Below are 14,259 nucleotides of genomic sequence, written 5' to 3'. Positions count from 1 at the left end.
TCCTTCCCAACAAAACCTGGCCCAATTTTACTCCCATGTGTCTTTCCTTGGTGGAACCTGCCTATCCTGTGTCTTAAAACCCTCAAATGTTATAATACACTGACAAAATATAAACAATAGTACCATCTCAACTCACTGGATAATATTTTATAAGGCAGTTTTAAATTAAAGTAGCATCTGTTCATTTCTAATTCACGACCCTCTGCTTTTTCCAAAAAATGAGTTATATGTGACTGGATCAAAACTCCATTTTTCTGATATAAAAAAATACAAAGATAAATCAGAAGTCATATTTAATAATTTCATCCAAAAATGTAGTCAAATATAATTTATATAATAAATAATTGAATTCCGCTCATTTTACAACAAATCTTTCACATATAAAGGTGCTGTATGTACGTTTTTGAATCTTCTAAAGCATACAAATACCATAATATGTTTGGAGATATTTAAGAAACATGCCAAGTGAACACTCTTGTTTATCAGAAAAACAATACTGAAGTCAGATATTCTGCTTTGAAAATATGTTTCCTGTGCCGGAACATCTGCTTTTGTTTTGTTTCTAACCAGTTAAACTCCATAATTGAGGCATCAACTTTCGACTTAATATTTAAAGGGCTAGCATTGCACCAGACCCCTGTAAGTGGTGTCGTTTGACGTGCACACATGCATCACTTTGGTTTTTGTTATACTGTACAAAAGTTATTTACACTTAAATACACAGTATTTTGGATACCCGAGCTGGGAATTTTACATTGGTTCATTTTCATATTTTTCATATGACACATGTACAAGTTATAGCTCAATTGAAAGCTTTTGCCGGTGCTCATACGGTTCTAGCATTCTTTTTACTGAATTATATTCACATATCAATCAGTTGCCGAATGAATCGTGGTGTTTCCATGGCGCAGAAGTGAAAACGATACAGTTACAGTTAATGCAGCTTAATGCTTTTTTTTTAATCACTCCAAGTTTAAATCTTACAAGTTTCTATAGGAATTATGCATAGGGGGAATTACGGGGAATAGAACACAGAGGCGTAGTTACAGGCATACAAGTTAATGACGCAGTTTGCGCATGCTCGTTAGAACGATGGGTTTGTTAAACTTCAAATCAACAAACTATCTTTGTAATGACAGAACTTGCAACCTTAGTTAGCTAATGATGGTTTTCAGAAACTTATCCCAGATTTGTCCGCTTTTTGTACATTTTTCTCAGATTTGTCCGCTTTTTGTACATTTTTCTCACTTGATGTTAGTTGAATTCTATATGCAGGGTTCCCACGCTTCTTGAAACTACTTAAAAGTTTTGACATTCAGATGGATTCAAGGCCTGGAAAGTATTTAAAAACAAACACAGGTCCTTGAAAGTGCTTGAATTAAATTTGTTGAATTAATATGATTAAAAACTTGATTTAAAACGATTGTACTGTCCAAAACAGAACTGTTAGAAAACGAAAAATTCTTAAATTAAAAATCCTTCATTTAAATCTTGTTCAGTAACACTGACAAATAATGGACATTTTATCAATATTTCAGAAACCACATTTAAATATCACCAGTATTGAATTCAACACATTTATTAAAGTTCTTTGAAGATGAACTTTGAAGTGTAAGTGAAATGTTAAGTACAGTAAGGACTTTCATGGTACTACATATGCTGGGGTATGTGCCTGGTTTCATGGTACTACATATGCACCAAGGTGCCTGGTTTAAAATTAAAGGAGCTTTAAAACAGTGTTTCTCTGTTCCTGAAGTCACACTAACAGTTCACATTTTCAACCTCTCCCAAACCAAAAACACCTGAATCAAATCATCAGAACATTAGAAGAGACTTCAAACCTTGAAGTTGATGAGTCAGATAAGGGAGACATCCAAAGTATGTACTGTTGGTGTGCCTCCTGGAATAGCGTTGGAAAACACTGCTATAAAAAGTCCTTGAATCTGCTGTTCATGAAAACATGGGAACCCTGTATATCATGCAGTCTCTATATCTGAATGTTCATTTGTGTGTGTTTGCTTATTTGTTGTCTCTCTTAGCAATGCGAGACACTAAGGACGCTCTAGAGAATGTGAGTCTGACCTTGGAGACTCTGCAGGAAGGAACAGTCAAACTGCAGGCAAACCTGAGTGTGGTGCGCAACAGCCTGAGAAACGCCCTGAACGATCCCGTCTGTGTGGATGCTCCAGCACCGGAGATCTGTCGAAACATACGCAACTCCATTCCCAAGCTCGAAATCGCAGCCAACTACTCATCGGTATCCTAATAACTTCATTACAAAAAAAACGTCATTAACAAAAAAAATGACTTTTGCTGCTTTTTCAAACTACCTAGTGTATTTAAAATGAGTTGAAACAACACAATTCTTAAGGGTTTTCGGGGGGACAAATTAATTGTTATGTTCAATCCACCTACATTTGTGAAAATGATTAAGGTCACTGATAGTTGACATGGTTTTTACTTGTACGAAATAACACGTGGTTGGGCTTTTTTGTTTGTTTTTTTTAAGTTGCCTGATGTGACCGACCAGTTAAATAAGGTGAATGACGTTCTGAAGACGGATCTCAGTCAGATTGTGGCAAAGGTATTTTTTTCAGATTTCTCTTAACATTTTGTGCACATCCAGGACAGAACATAGACTACCTGAAAAAAGTCAGGAGTAACAAATAATAACTTGACTTCTAGTTTATCATTCGGGAAAGTGGCAGAAGGTGGTGTTGGGATGCTGAGCTGCATCCCAATAATTACAAATACTGCAGGAGACCTACTGGAACCCGCATGGAGCCTAGATTGTCATAGAAATTAGTCAAGTTTGGTGAAGGAAAAATCATGGTTTGGGGTTACATTCAGTATGGGGGTGTGTGAGAGATCTGCAGAGTGGATGGCAACATCAACAGCCTGAGGTATTAAGACATTTGTGCTGCCCATTACATTACAAACCAAAGGAGAGGGCAAATTCTTCAGCAGGATAGCGCTCCTTCTCAGACTTCAGCCTCCACATCAAAGTTCCTGAAAGCAAAGAAGGTCAAGGTGCTCCAGGATTGGCCAGCCCAGTCACCAGACATGAACATTATTGAGCATGTCTGGGGTAAGATGAAGGAGGAGGCATTGAAGATAAATCCAAAGAATCCTGATGAACTCTGGGAGTCCTGCAAGAACGCTTTCTTTGCCTCCAGATGACTTTATTAATAAGTGATTTGAGTCATTGCAGAGATGTATGGATGCAGTCCTCCAAGCTCATGATGGAGTCAGACACAATATTCATTCTGTCTCCACTGCAGGATGACTTTATATTCTATACTGGACATTATTTCTGTTAAGTGACAAGACTTTAGTCTCTGCTAAATCAGAACTTACTGTCCTAATCAAAAAATTAAAAATCAAGGCATGATCATGTTTTATTTTGGTAATAATAAGCAATAATAAGCGTAATCTAGAGGCCTTTGCCTTTCATATAAGCAACTTCTGATACCAAATGATCAACTAGAAGTCGAGTTATTATGTGTTGTTCCTAAAACTTGGATATGCAATAAGACATTTGTCAGGTAGTGAATTGTTTTTCAGACTGAAACAACATATTTCATGGATTTTGAAAAGTAAACATAATACGGTTGAATGAAGTTTTTGGAAGGGAAAGGACTTTAAAATTGTTTGGTCAGAAGTTTGGAGGCTGTAATTTATTTTTAGAAATGAATACGTTTATTCAGCAAAACTAGAGCAAATTGATAAAACAACAATAAAGACATGTGGCAAAACATTACCTAAATAATACAGTTTTTACAAAAAAAAAACTGTTTTTAACATTAATGATTGATTAATAATTCAGCTTTATGACATAAATAAATATCATTTTAATATTAAACAAACTGTTTTAAATTGTAAAATATTTGTTTCATTTTATTAGTTATTTTTTACAATTCTTTAAATCGGTTAAATGCTGTTCAATACTTTCTTAAAAAGCATAAAAATGTACTAAACCCTAGACTTATAAACAGTAGTCAATATTTCTAAAAAATAATTCATTCAGTTTTGTCTTTTAATGTGCATACCTGCGTTGTATATGCTTACGATTTTTCATCTGTCACACAGGGGATTGCATCTTTTAATGACACTCCTGCTATGGTAACCGCTCAAACTCGAAATATTGTTGAAGGTAAGCTCACAGATTTAATTCTTTAAGCATATTTTGCTTCAGGGGCAGTTCTAGATGCTTTTGGTGAGCTAAAGCCTGTCATTTCAGCCACAGTAAAACTTAACTGTTTAATAATCCTTTGATAATCTCAACAGTGCATTCAAATCTGTGTTCAGTATTTAGTCTTTTCAACCTGTATTATAATTTCTACCAGTATTAAAATCACATAATCACAGACCTACTGAAATAACAGGTTATAGTTCAGAGAAAAACACTGATCTTTATGGTAAAGATTAAAATTTCGGTTCAAAAGCAACTTTAAGCATGTGGCAATTACATTGTTTTACCAATAGGTGGCGACAACAAATCATCAAAATTGTATGTAACTGAATGATTCTTTTGAAAGTTTTCATTAGTGAGTTATTGAATCATTAATTGAAAATGAACATTTAAAAAATAAATATAATGCTTTTTATTTATCTTATTGTTTTTTGTTTACAAGATTATAACGTTAAATTTGTACATTTGTAGCATTATCAGCAACAGTAATGAGAGCTCAGCACCCGTAGGTGTGGAAACTTACAACTGCTCCTGTTTTGCTTCCTTGATGTTAATTGCATTACTCTGTAAAAGACTGAACTGTTGTATCTGGTGTGTCTCCTGTAGGGGTGAAGGTGTTGCTTGATGACATTGGAAATAACATCACCTCTTTCAGCAAGATGTTGCCAGTTCACAGCTCTCTGGCCAACTTCACCAGAATGATCTCTCACACACACTCGCAGATCGAGGACATCTACCCGCAGATTGATCAGATGGATTTCTACAGGTACTTCTTCCGTTTATAAAAATGTAACGTTTTTATAGCATATTAACTGCATTGTTTCTCATACGTTGTTATGGTAAGTTCGTTTTTTGATTCCTTTCACGCTTAATAACTCACTTAATGGTCAATTAAAGGAATAGTTCACCCAAAAATAAACATTTCAAGGTCAATTACTCATCCACACAGGCCCGTGCAGAGACTGTCCAAAGGGCATGTGCAGGATAAATGTGGGGGGGGGGATGCTGCAGATCTGCAGAGTGGATGCGCGCGTACTGAAGAAGAGCGGTGTTATTGCGTGCGTACTGATCAGCTGTGTTGTCGCGCGCCTACTGAAGGGCGGGACCAAAGGTGTGCCGCATCGCGGGGGCCCTTTTGATCTTTTTGGAAGGGCACTTTCTATCCAAGACTAAAAAGGGCATGTGCACTGCACAGGTTGAGCCCTATGTGTGCACGTGCCTGCATTCACATTTAGGGCTGGGTGATATGGCCTTTAAAATAAAATAACAGATTTTTTCACACGATTTACAATTTATGGTTATTAACGTATATAATTAGCATAAGCATATCATAATTATGTACTTAGCTATAGGATACAAAAAATGCTTGAGAAAAAACTTTTCCTCAAGAACCTTGCTAGCTGTGATTTTAAAATCAAATGGAACAAGATCTAATTACAATTGCATAAAAGACTTTTATAATAATAATATCAATTAAATCATTTCATGAATTTACAGTGCAAGTAAACTCAAAATTATTGTTAATCAAGATTGTTTATTTTCCTATTATTTTGTACGTTTTATTTTAACATGAACATACAGTACATTCAGAAATGTATTCATTTCATATAAATGACTCACACAGGCTAGTATGTTACATTTTTTGTTTTATTTGTGCCGGGCTGCTGTATCTGGTAGACTTTGGGCTCTATTTTAACGATCTAGGTGCAGTCTAAAGCGCATGGCACAAAAGCATTAAGGCCGTGTCAGAATCCACTTTTGCTATTTTAGGGATGAAAAAATACACTGTGCCCTGGCGCACGGTCTAACAGGGTTGTGCTTATTCTCTTAATGAGTTATGGGTGTGTTTTGAGAATAACCTGCATTAAACCAATGACAAATCTCTTATTCCCTTTAAAGCCGCCTTTCCACTGCACACGACATTTGGACACGACTGTCGGAATCCGCCCCCTTGTGGCAGTCGCACAGAGCTTTCAGTTCTGACATGCACCATGGGAGAGAAGCTGTTCTCGCAGTGTCCGAAATAAAGGAGTGCAAAAGCAATTCTGCGTGGGTGAATGAATAAATGAATGAATACTTGAAACTCAGAACACTAAAGAATATTGGAGGGAATGTGGAGACAACATAAAAAAATATTTTTTTATTACTTACATTTATGAATAGAAATGTTTTTTTGTTTATATAGACTTTTTCTGATTTAAAAAATAACCAAATTAAGTCCTAATTCTCATCTTGCGCAAACGGGCCTGCTTAAACAACACTGGAATACATCACATCCGGTCAGCCGGTCGCATACGGTCTAGTCGCAGGAGTTCAAATATTTCAACTTATCCTAAGCTCAATTCGGATTCTAATTTTCCTCATACAAAGATGATCGGAACTCCACGCAGCTCCCGGACTACTCTCCATTCGAAATGAATGACTTCTGGTCTGTCGCTTGTCGTTTGTCATGTGCAGTGGAAAGGAGGCTTAAGAGTCAGTTGCATCACGCCATGGCGCATTTGCTATTTACATGCCGGACTTTGTTAGTGGGAAAACTGAACGATTCACTAGCGAGAAAAGTTAAACAGAGCATCTGCAGCGCGAGGATAAAGAATGAGCCTCCTCCATTCTGCCTTTTAACATTCGCTTTACTTTTACTCTTTACTTCTATACTTTGCTGGATAAGGAAACGGTGTTGAAAGCATTCCACTGAAGACATTTATAAGCCTACATATTTAATTTCATTTGTTAACCACAAAGATTTGTTTCAAATCTATTTCTAAATTCAGTTCTAATTTCCAGCAAATGAGTAGATGAACAATAATAATGAAGTGTAGACAAAAAGCGGAGTTATACCCACTTTTTGTGCAAAGCGATTTACAATTGAGGAGACATTCAGTGATTCAACAAGAAGAGGCAATACAAACAACTACTAATTATACAAAGACATTAGGTGAAGTTTATTTTTAAACTAATTTCCAGAGGATCTTATGATTGACTACAGCTGGACCTGCATTAGCTAATGCATGATTCAACAATCGAATGATTCCTAACTCATTATAAATAACCAGAGTTCCTTACCTCAATCATCTCCAGCTTGAAGAATAACGCCAACTAAACGAAAACTATTATGTTTAGAAATGTGTTGATAAAATCTTCTCTCTGTTAAACAGAAATTGGGGGAAAAATAAACAGGGGGGCTATTAATTCTAACACAGGCTCATTCTAAAAAACATAGTCCCGTGGACGTTTCTGGAGACCGCGAATTATGTAGCTGGGGGTACGTATGGCTGCAGTTAAATTTTTTTATGTGAATGCTACGGGGCAGTATGACGCCATTCCTTTTCGCGGTTACCAGCTGACCGCTTACCTCCTAGTGGAGGGCTTTCCCGCTGCAACCAGTTTGTCCAGTTAGCTCATCGAGCATGTCAGCGGACTTTAGGTGCAGAGAGGAGTTGACCAAGATGACAACAACGACCAAGTTCGAGTCCTAAGAAGAGCAGTTCCAAAAATCAGGCTAGACAAAAACAGACTCCAAAAAATAAAATGAACGAGTGAATAACAGGGTGAGAATGTGGTAAAATCCGAAATTTGTGGTAAAAATCAGAGAAGGGCTTTTCTTATTCTGGACGGCTTTTGTAAATCGTTGGTTGGGTTTAGCGAAGTAAGTGTGTGGGCAGGTTAATCGATAAAATTGGTTGGGTTTAGGGAAGGAGGAGGGTGGCTCGGTCGATTTGCCATTTAGTTGGCCAGTTAGCCAGTCAGACAGACAGACAGTTGACAGCGACCTCTGGTGGGTTTACGCGAGAACAGCGGGCCCGAACGGCGCTTGCGAGAGAATTTTGAGATATGAAAAAGTGCACACAGCGGCCTCTTGTGGATTCCCGAAAACAAAAACTGCAAAGAAATACATACCTCCCGGGATGTATTTTGAGGGACTACGTTTTCAGAATGAGCCTGGTTTGAATAATTCAGGTGGGCTAATAATTCTGACTTCAACCATAGGTGAATTGACCAAACCAAATTAGCACCATAGAGGGTAAGAACCCTGCATGAAATCTCTCTTGACATTGTTCATCATGTTTGTGTCTTCAGGTGGATCGGTTGCATTACCCTGTGCTGTATGATTGTGCTCATCCTCACCTTCAATTTTCTGGGTCTGTTGTGTGGTATTCTGGGATTCGACAGACACGCTTCCCCAACCACACGTGGCTGTGTCTCCAACACAGGAGGGAACTTTCTCATGGCGTGAGTTTGAGAGTAACATCAGTCGTCAAAGCCACCTAAAGGACGCGCTAATAAACTGCTGTTTGATGTGTCTCACAGCGGTGTGGGCTTCAGCTTCCTGTTCTCCTGGGTGCTCATGGGAGTCATAACAGCTTTGTTCCTGGCAGGAGGCAATCTGGAGAAGCTCGTGTGTGAGCCCTTCCAAACACGACAGCTCTTCAAGGTTAGAGAAACACCTGTTTTCAGTACATTTGATGCATGATAAATTTCTGAGAGCACAGGGAAAATCTGATTCATTTCATTTATACACATAAATTTAAAAGAATGGGAAACACTTTAGTTACTAGTACTAATTCTCATTATTAACTACTGGCTTATTACGTGCCTTGTATTAAGATAATAAGTGTTTATTATTGGTTATAAATAGGGATGTCCTGATCTGGGTTTTTTCTTTCTGCTTCAAGCTGCTTTCGTGTTCTACTTTGCCGGCATTTAACCAATAGCGTCTCTGCAACAAAGTGATGTCATGCCACATGCGTTGCTGTTTCTGTGTGAAGTCAAGAAAGAGGTCTAACTCTGTGCCACCGCAACTATAGATGTGTTCAAAAATAATGAGAATATGCAGTATATATACATATATATTTGAGTCCTGATCGGGAGGTAATAATGTCCCATTCCGATCAAGTCTGAAAGCGCGTGATCGGGCCCGATTTCCGATCACATGATCGGATCTGTACACCTCTAATCCTACTCAATACCTAAACCCAACTACTACCTTACTGACTATTAATAAGCAGCAAATTAGAAGTTTATTGAACTAAACGTCAAAGTTAAGGGTTTGTTTATTGTGAGAATTTTACCTTAAAGTAAAGTGTGACCAAAGATTGCTTTTAATATTGTACTGATCATGCACAACTGAAAGAACACTAGCCACAGCAGTGCATTTCTGCATTTTTGTAATTCCTAAAATGAAAATTAATGGGGCTTCTCGAGCTGCTTTATGTTCACTGATTTGCTTCTTTTACTGCAGCTATCACAGCTTGTCGAGCTTAAAATGGGTTAAGACATGCTGCTTTGATGGTAAATGATGGTGCAAATACCAGTCCATTGCCTATAGCAACCTGTAGGAAATTACAGGTCACGTTTGATTTTAAACACTTTCCTCATATATGTTTTTTGTCTTAAAGGAAAAGTCCTGGGCGGCGCAGTGGGTAGCGCTGTTGCCTCACAGCAAGAAGGTTGCTGGGTCATTTGCCATTTCTGTGTGGAGTTTGCATGTTTTCCCCGTGTTGTTGTGGGTTTCTCCCACAGTCCAAGGACATGCGCTATTGGTGAATTGGGTAAGCTAAATTAACCGTAGTGTATGTGTGTGAATGGGGGTGTATGGGTGTTCCAGTGATGGGTTGCAACTTCTGCGTAAAAGACATATGCTGGATGGTGGTTCATACTGCTGTGGCGACCCCAGGTTAATAAAGGGACTAAGCTAAAAAGAAAATAAATGATTGAATGAAGTAAAAGTCCTATAATTGCAAATGCAAGTTCAGGTGGTAAAAAAGCTGTATCAGCCTTTAGGGTTTGGTGCAATTACAATTTTATTTACGATTTAATCAAAATTCTTTATTTATGCTGGTTTTGTTTTTTGTTTTTTGCCTCCACATAGTGTAAAAATGCTCCAAAAGCTGTATATTGTTTATATTATATATTATATTATTCATTCATTCAGCTTAGTCCCTTATTTATCAGGGGTCGCTACAGAGGAATGTACCAGCAACTATTCCAGCATATGTTTCACACAGTGGATGCCCTTCCAGTCGCAACCCAACACCCATACGCTCTCACATTCACACACACCAATTCTATTTACCCAGTTCAGGAAACCCACACCAACATGGGGAGAACATGCAAACTCCACACAGAAATGCCAACTGACCCAGCCGGGACTTGAACCAGTGACCTTCTTGCTGTGAGGCAACAGTGCTAACCATTGAGCCACCGTGCAGCCCTTTTATATTTTTACTATATATTATATTATATTATATTATATTATATTATATTATATTATATTATATTATATTATATTATATTATATTACATATATTATATTATATTATTTTATATTATATTATATTATTTTACATATATTATATATATTATATTATATTATTTTATTTTATATTATATTATTTTATATTATATTATATTATATTATATTATATTATATTATTTTTTATTATATTGTATTATATTATTTTATATTATATCATTTTATATTATATTATATTATTTTATATTATTTTATTTTATATTATATTATGTTATTTTATATTATATTATTTTATGTTATATTATTTTATTTTATATATTTTTTATATTATATTGTATTATTTTATATTGTATTATTTTATATTATATTATTTTATTTTATATTATATTATATTATATTATATTATATTATATTATATTATATTATATTATATTATATTATTTTATATAATATTATATCATATTATATTATATTATTTTAGATAATATTATATTATTAAATATTGATTTATTTATTAAATATTAATATAAAATGATATTATATTACATACACATTTTTTATCAGTTAAAAAAATAAACATCATGTTTTGGTTTTAATAAAAAATATAAAACACTTTGTCTCAGACATTTGGACCCACTCTATGTGCTGAGAGACTTCACTGAACTCACTGAACGATTCACACTCACTGATGAATTCTGCCTCTCTCTGATTGTATAATTCAGTGCGATTATGATATGTGTACAGGTGTTAGATACTCCATACCTGGTCAACTCTGCTTGGAGAAACTTTATACCAGGATACCTGTACAATGACCCAGAGATGGACCTTACAGCATATTCTCTCTACAGGTAACTCTGCCATAAAAACACAATTGTATTGCTTCAATTGTACTCCAAATCCCTGGAGTACTTCTTTTGATATTTTTACAGATTTGTGTGTGTTGAGTATCAGTTAAGACTATGTTAGCACCTGTTAGCTTTAAGCAAAGACCTGCCAAGCTGGGAGACCAAATGACTGGGTGTTCCGCCGTCGTATGTGTTTTTTCCATGATCCACGGGGTTTGTTGCATGTTTTTCCCTGCGATACTGTCCAGGCCGATACAGCAAAGCTGTTGGTTTGCAGCAAGCATGTTTGTCGGAAGAGCTGTACGAGAATTGAAGAGTGGTAGACTGTTGAGTAGAGTTCATTACCATCAGGTTACCATTCAGACACATCACCTATATCCTTGCTGCTGTGTTCTCACATGTTTAAAATCCTCTAGATTACCGGCAGGGTTAATAGTTGGAATAGACAGGGCAAGAGACTGCACTGCTATCCAGCTTGTCAGCATTCAGACCCGGGGATTGAGGAGGAGAAAAGTTCCCCTCATTTATAGTGTTTAAATAAACACAATTATCTTTATAATGATAGAACAATTTGTGGTTATGTGTAAATGAAATTACGAATGACAACTGTAGCAGGGTATTACATTATTTACTATTTATTTCTTTACATTTTAACTTTGTAAACCGTCAAATCAGTCTCCTCACGGTTTGGGTCTCATTTTGTGAGCCAACTGACAGTTCGCTTGAATCACTCTACTCTTTTTCCCCTGCACTGTCGGCCACGCCCACTCAACCCTCTGCTGAGTGCTCACAGCGCTGCCCCTCGCCCATCTCAGAGCATTTTCTCCGAGAAATTTCACACACACTGAGGTAGATTTGAACTGAAAAAGGGGGATTTCATGGCCCTTTAAAGTAAAGTGAAGATTTTTTTTGCTGTAGCTCATTTTAGAATTTGACTTTAATAGCGATCATTTTAAAAATCTGTTTATTAAACATGATATGTTTTTATTTATTTATTTATTTATTTATTTCGCTTTTAGTGTGTCATTAAATATAGAATCCAGGCCCATAGTCAGCCTGTTGTAAGGGGTGATTCTTTTTTTCTCAAAAAGTGTATCGTTTTGCAGTTATTCGCCTCATTTACTGTTTAATTGTGAGATTTAAACGCTGCATTTTAGTGACATTTTAAGCAATATTTTTAGTTGGATTATCTTGTTGGATGGTCATCATAACCACACTTTTTTATGCACCAAAATATTTCCTGAAGATTTAGAATAAAGAAATTTGAATAAATACTTATTTTTAAAATACAAATTTATTACATCATAAATCATTAGAAAAAATAGAAATCTGTTAAAGTTTAAAATTAAAAAATGTAGCTTATTATAATTTATTAGGCAAATAACAAACTGGCCAGAACATTCAACTTTCCTCAGTCAGAATTTGACCATTTGAATAACTTAAGAATAATGTAGAGCTTCACAATTTTTCTAGCCTCTTTGTAAAAAAGTAATATTGAAAACTCTTGGATAACAAATTGTATTTAAATGAATTTTTAATATAATCCGCTTTTGGTGCTTCACATTATTTTAATCAGTCATTTTTTGTTTCAAGTGTAAGGTCCAAGATTTAGAATAAAGGTTACCTGTAAAATGTTTTCTCTATTTAAAAACAATACAGTAGCGAAAGATGACCTCACTTACTTCAGATTGTATGTTTTCTTGCACAGCTGGATCTTAGGCTCATGAAAAATAATTGTTCTGATTGACCAAAACTGATTAGCTAAAGTCACACCTAAGTGACAGCCAACAGAGGATTCCAGTTACTCTTAAAGCCTCTGGATGGATTATTTTCACTATTTAGAATGCCATAGCAGTCAAAATAGGATAAATGAGCTCATGTATGGGACAAATTCTGCACCTTTGTCAGTGAGGGGTGGGTCTTTCTAACCACCTGAACCCCCTGGCTACGGACCTGGAATCATGTGTTAATTTTGTGTCGTGTAACACAATAGACTTGACATTTTCTCAGAAATATTTCAGCTTTCAGTGGTCCAGCAGGTGGCAGCAAAGAAGAGAACTGAGAGGAAATTTTAACTACCCCCCCCCCCCCCCTCTCTCTCTCTCTCTCTCTCTCTCTCTTAGTAACTGTAAGGACAACAGAGGGATTTACTCAGCTCTTCATCTGGACAGAATCTTCAACATCTCATCCTTCTTTAACACCAGTGTTGTGAGTGGATTAAACAAAGGCTTATGTGCACACTCAGATCACACAGAACTACAGTTGATTTAGATTAGTGCTCTACTCTTTACACAAAGACAGCATTGTGATAAACGGGGGTAAGTTAGGACAGTTCATGCACTCTAGAGATTGGTATTGACAGTATTAGCAGGGGACCTGATATCAAATATTTTTTCATACAGCTTTGCCTTGTTTCTAGTCCAAATATCTAAAAATTCTAAAAAGTAACAAGTATTGTTTTGTTTTCAGAAATAATAAGTCAAAATGAAGCGAGTTTTTCTTTAAAATAAGCAAAATTATCTTCCAATTGGCTCAGCAAAATATTCTTATTTCTTATTTGCTCATTCCGTTACTCATCCCATTGCTTATCCCATTAGGAGATTATTTTGCTTGTTTTAAGGAAAAACCCATTTTAGTTTTTATTTTTGAAAGCAAGACAATATTTTTTACTTGTTTTAAAAAATATATCTATTTTAATATCTAAAAAAAAAAAAAAGATATTTGGATTTCAAACAAGACAAAAACTCTTAAGTGTAGGGACCAAAACTCATGTGAAGGTGTTTTCAAATGTTTAATTAGCTTGATTAATTATTTAAGTAGATTAAATACTAAGAATCTCAATTTATTTTGTATACTAACCATTTTTTAAATCAGTTTGCTAAATACTTAGTAAATTGTTGAGACATTTAATTTGACTGAGGGTTCTTGCATTAGAAAATCATGTTTTGGAAGGATTTATTACTCATTAA

At 35.7% G+C, this 14,259-nt stretch overlaps 1 protein-coding gene across 27 annotated transcripts in view; it reads left to right on the top strand.

The window, feature by feature from the left end:
* prom1a (prominin 1a) overlaps positions 1–14,259 on the top strand; it is a 162,161-nt gene that overhangs the window by 114,910 nt on the left and 32,992 nt on the right. For all 27 annotated transcript variants that reach the window (XM_073921187.1, XM_073921184.1, XM_005157347.5 and 24 more), the window contains 8 exons: positions 2,040–2,257; positions 2,510–2,584; positions 4,090–4,153; positions 4,799–4,958; positions 8,270–8,422; positions 8,501–8,624; positions 11,190–11,293; positions 13,414–13,498. In XM_073921187.1, the coding sequence (XP_073777288.1) occupies positions 2,040–2,257; positions 2,510–2,584; positions 4,090–4,153; positions 4,799–4,958; positions 8,270–8,422; positions 8,501–8,624; positions 11,190–11,293; positions 13,414–13,498 (983 nt within the window). The remainder of the gene's footprint in view (positions 1–2,039; positions 2,258–2,509; positions 2,585–4,089; positions 4,154–4,798; positions 4,959–8,269; positions 8,423–8,500; positions 8,625–11,189; positions 11,294–13,413; positions 13,499–14,259) is intronic.

This window comes from Danio rerio, chromosome 14, assembly GCF_049306965.1.
Source record: "Danio rerio strain Tuebingen ecotype United States chromosome 14, GRCz12tu, whole genome shotgun sequence".
In the NCBI taxonomy this organism is placed as follows: domain Eukaryota; kingdom Metazoa; phylum Chordata; class Actinopteri; order Cypriniformes; family Danionidae; genus Danio; species Danio rerio.
This window is presented reverse-complemented; position numbering and strand designations above follow the sequence as displayed.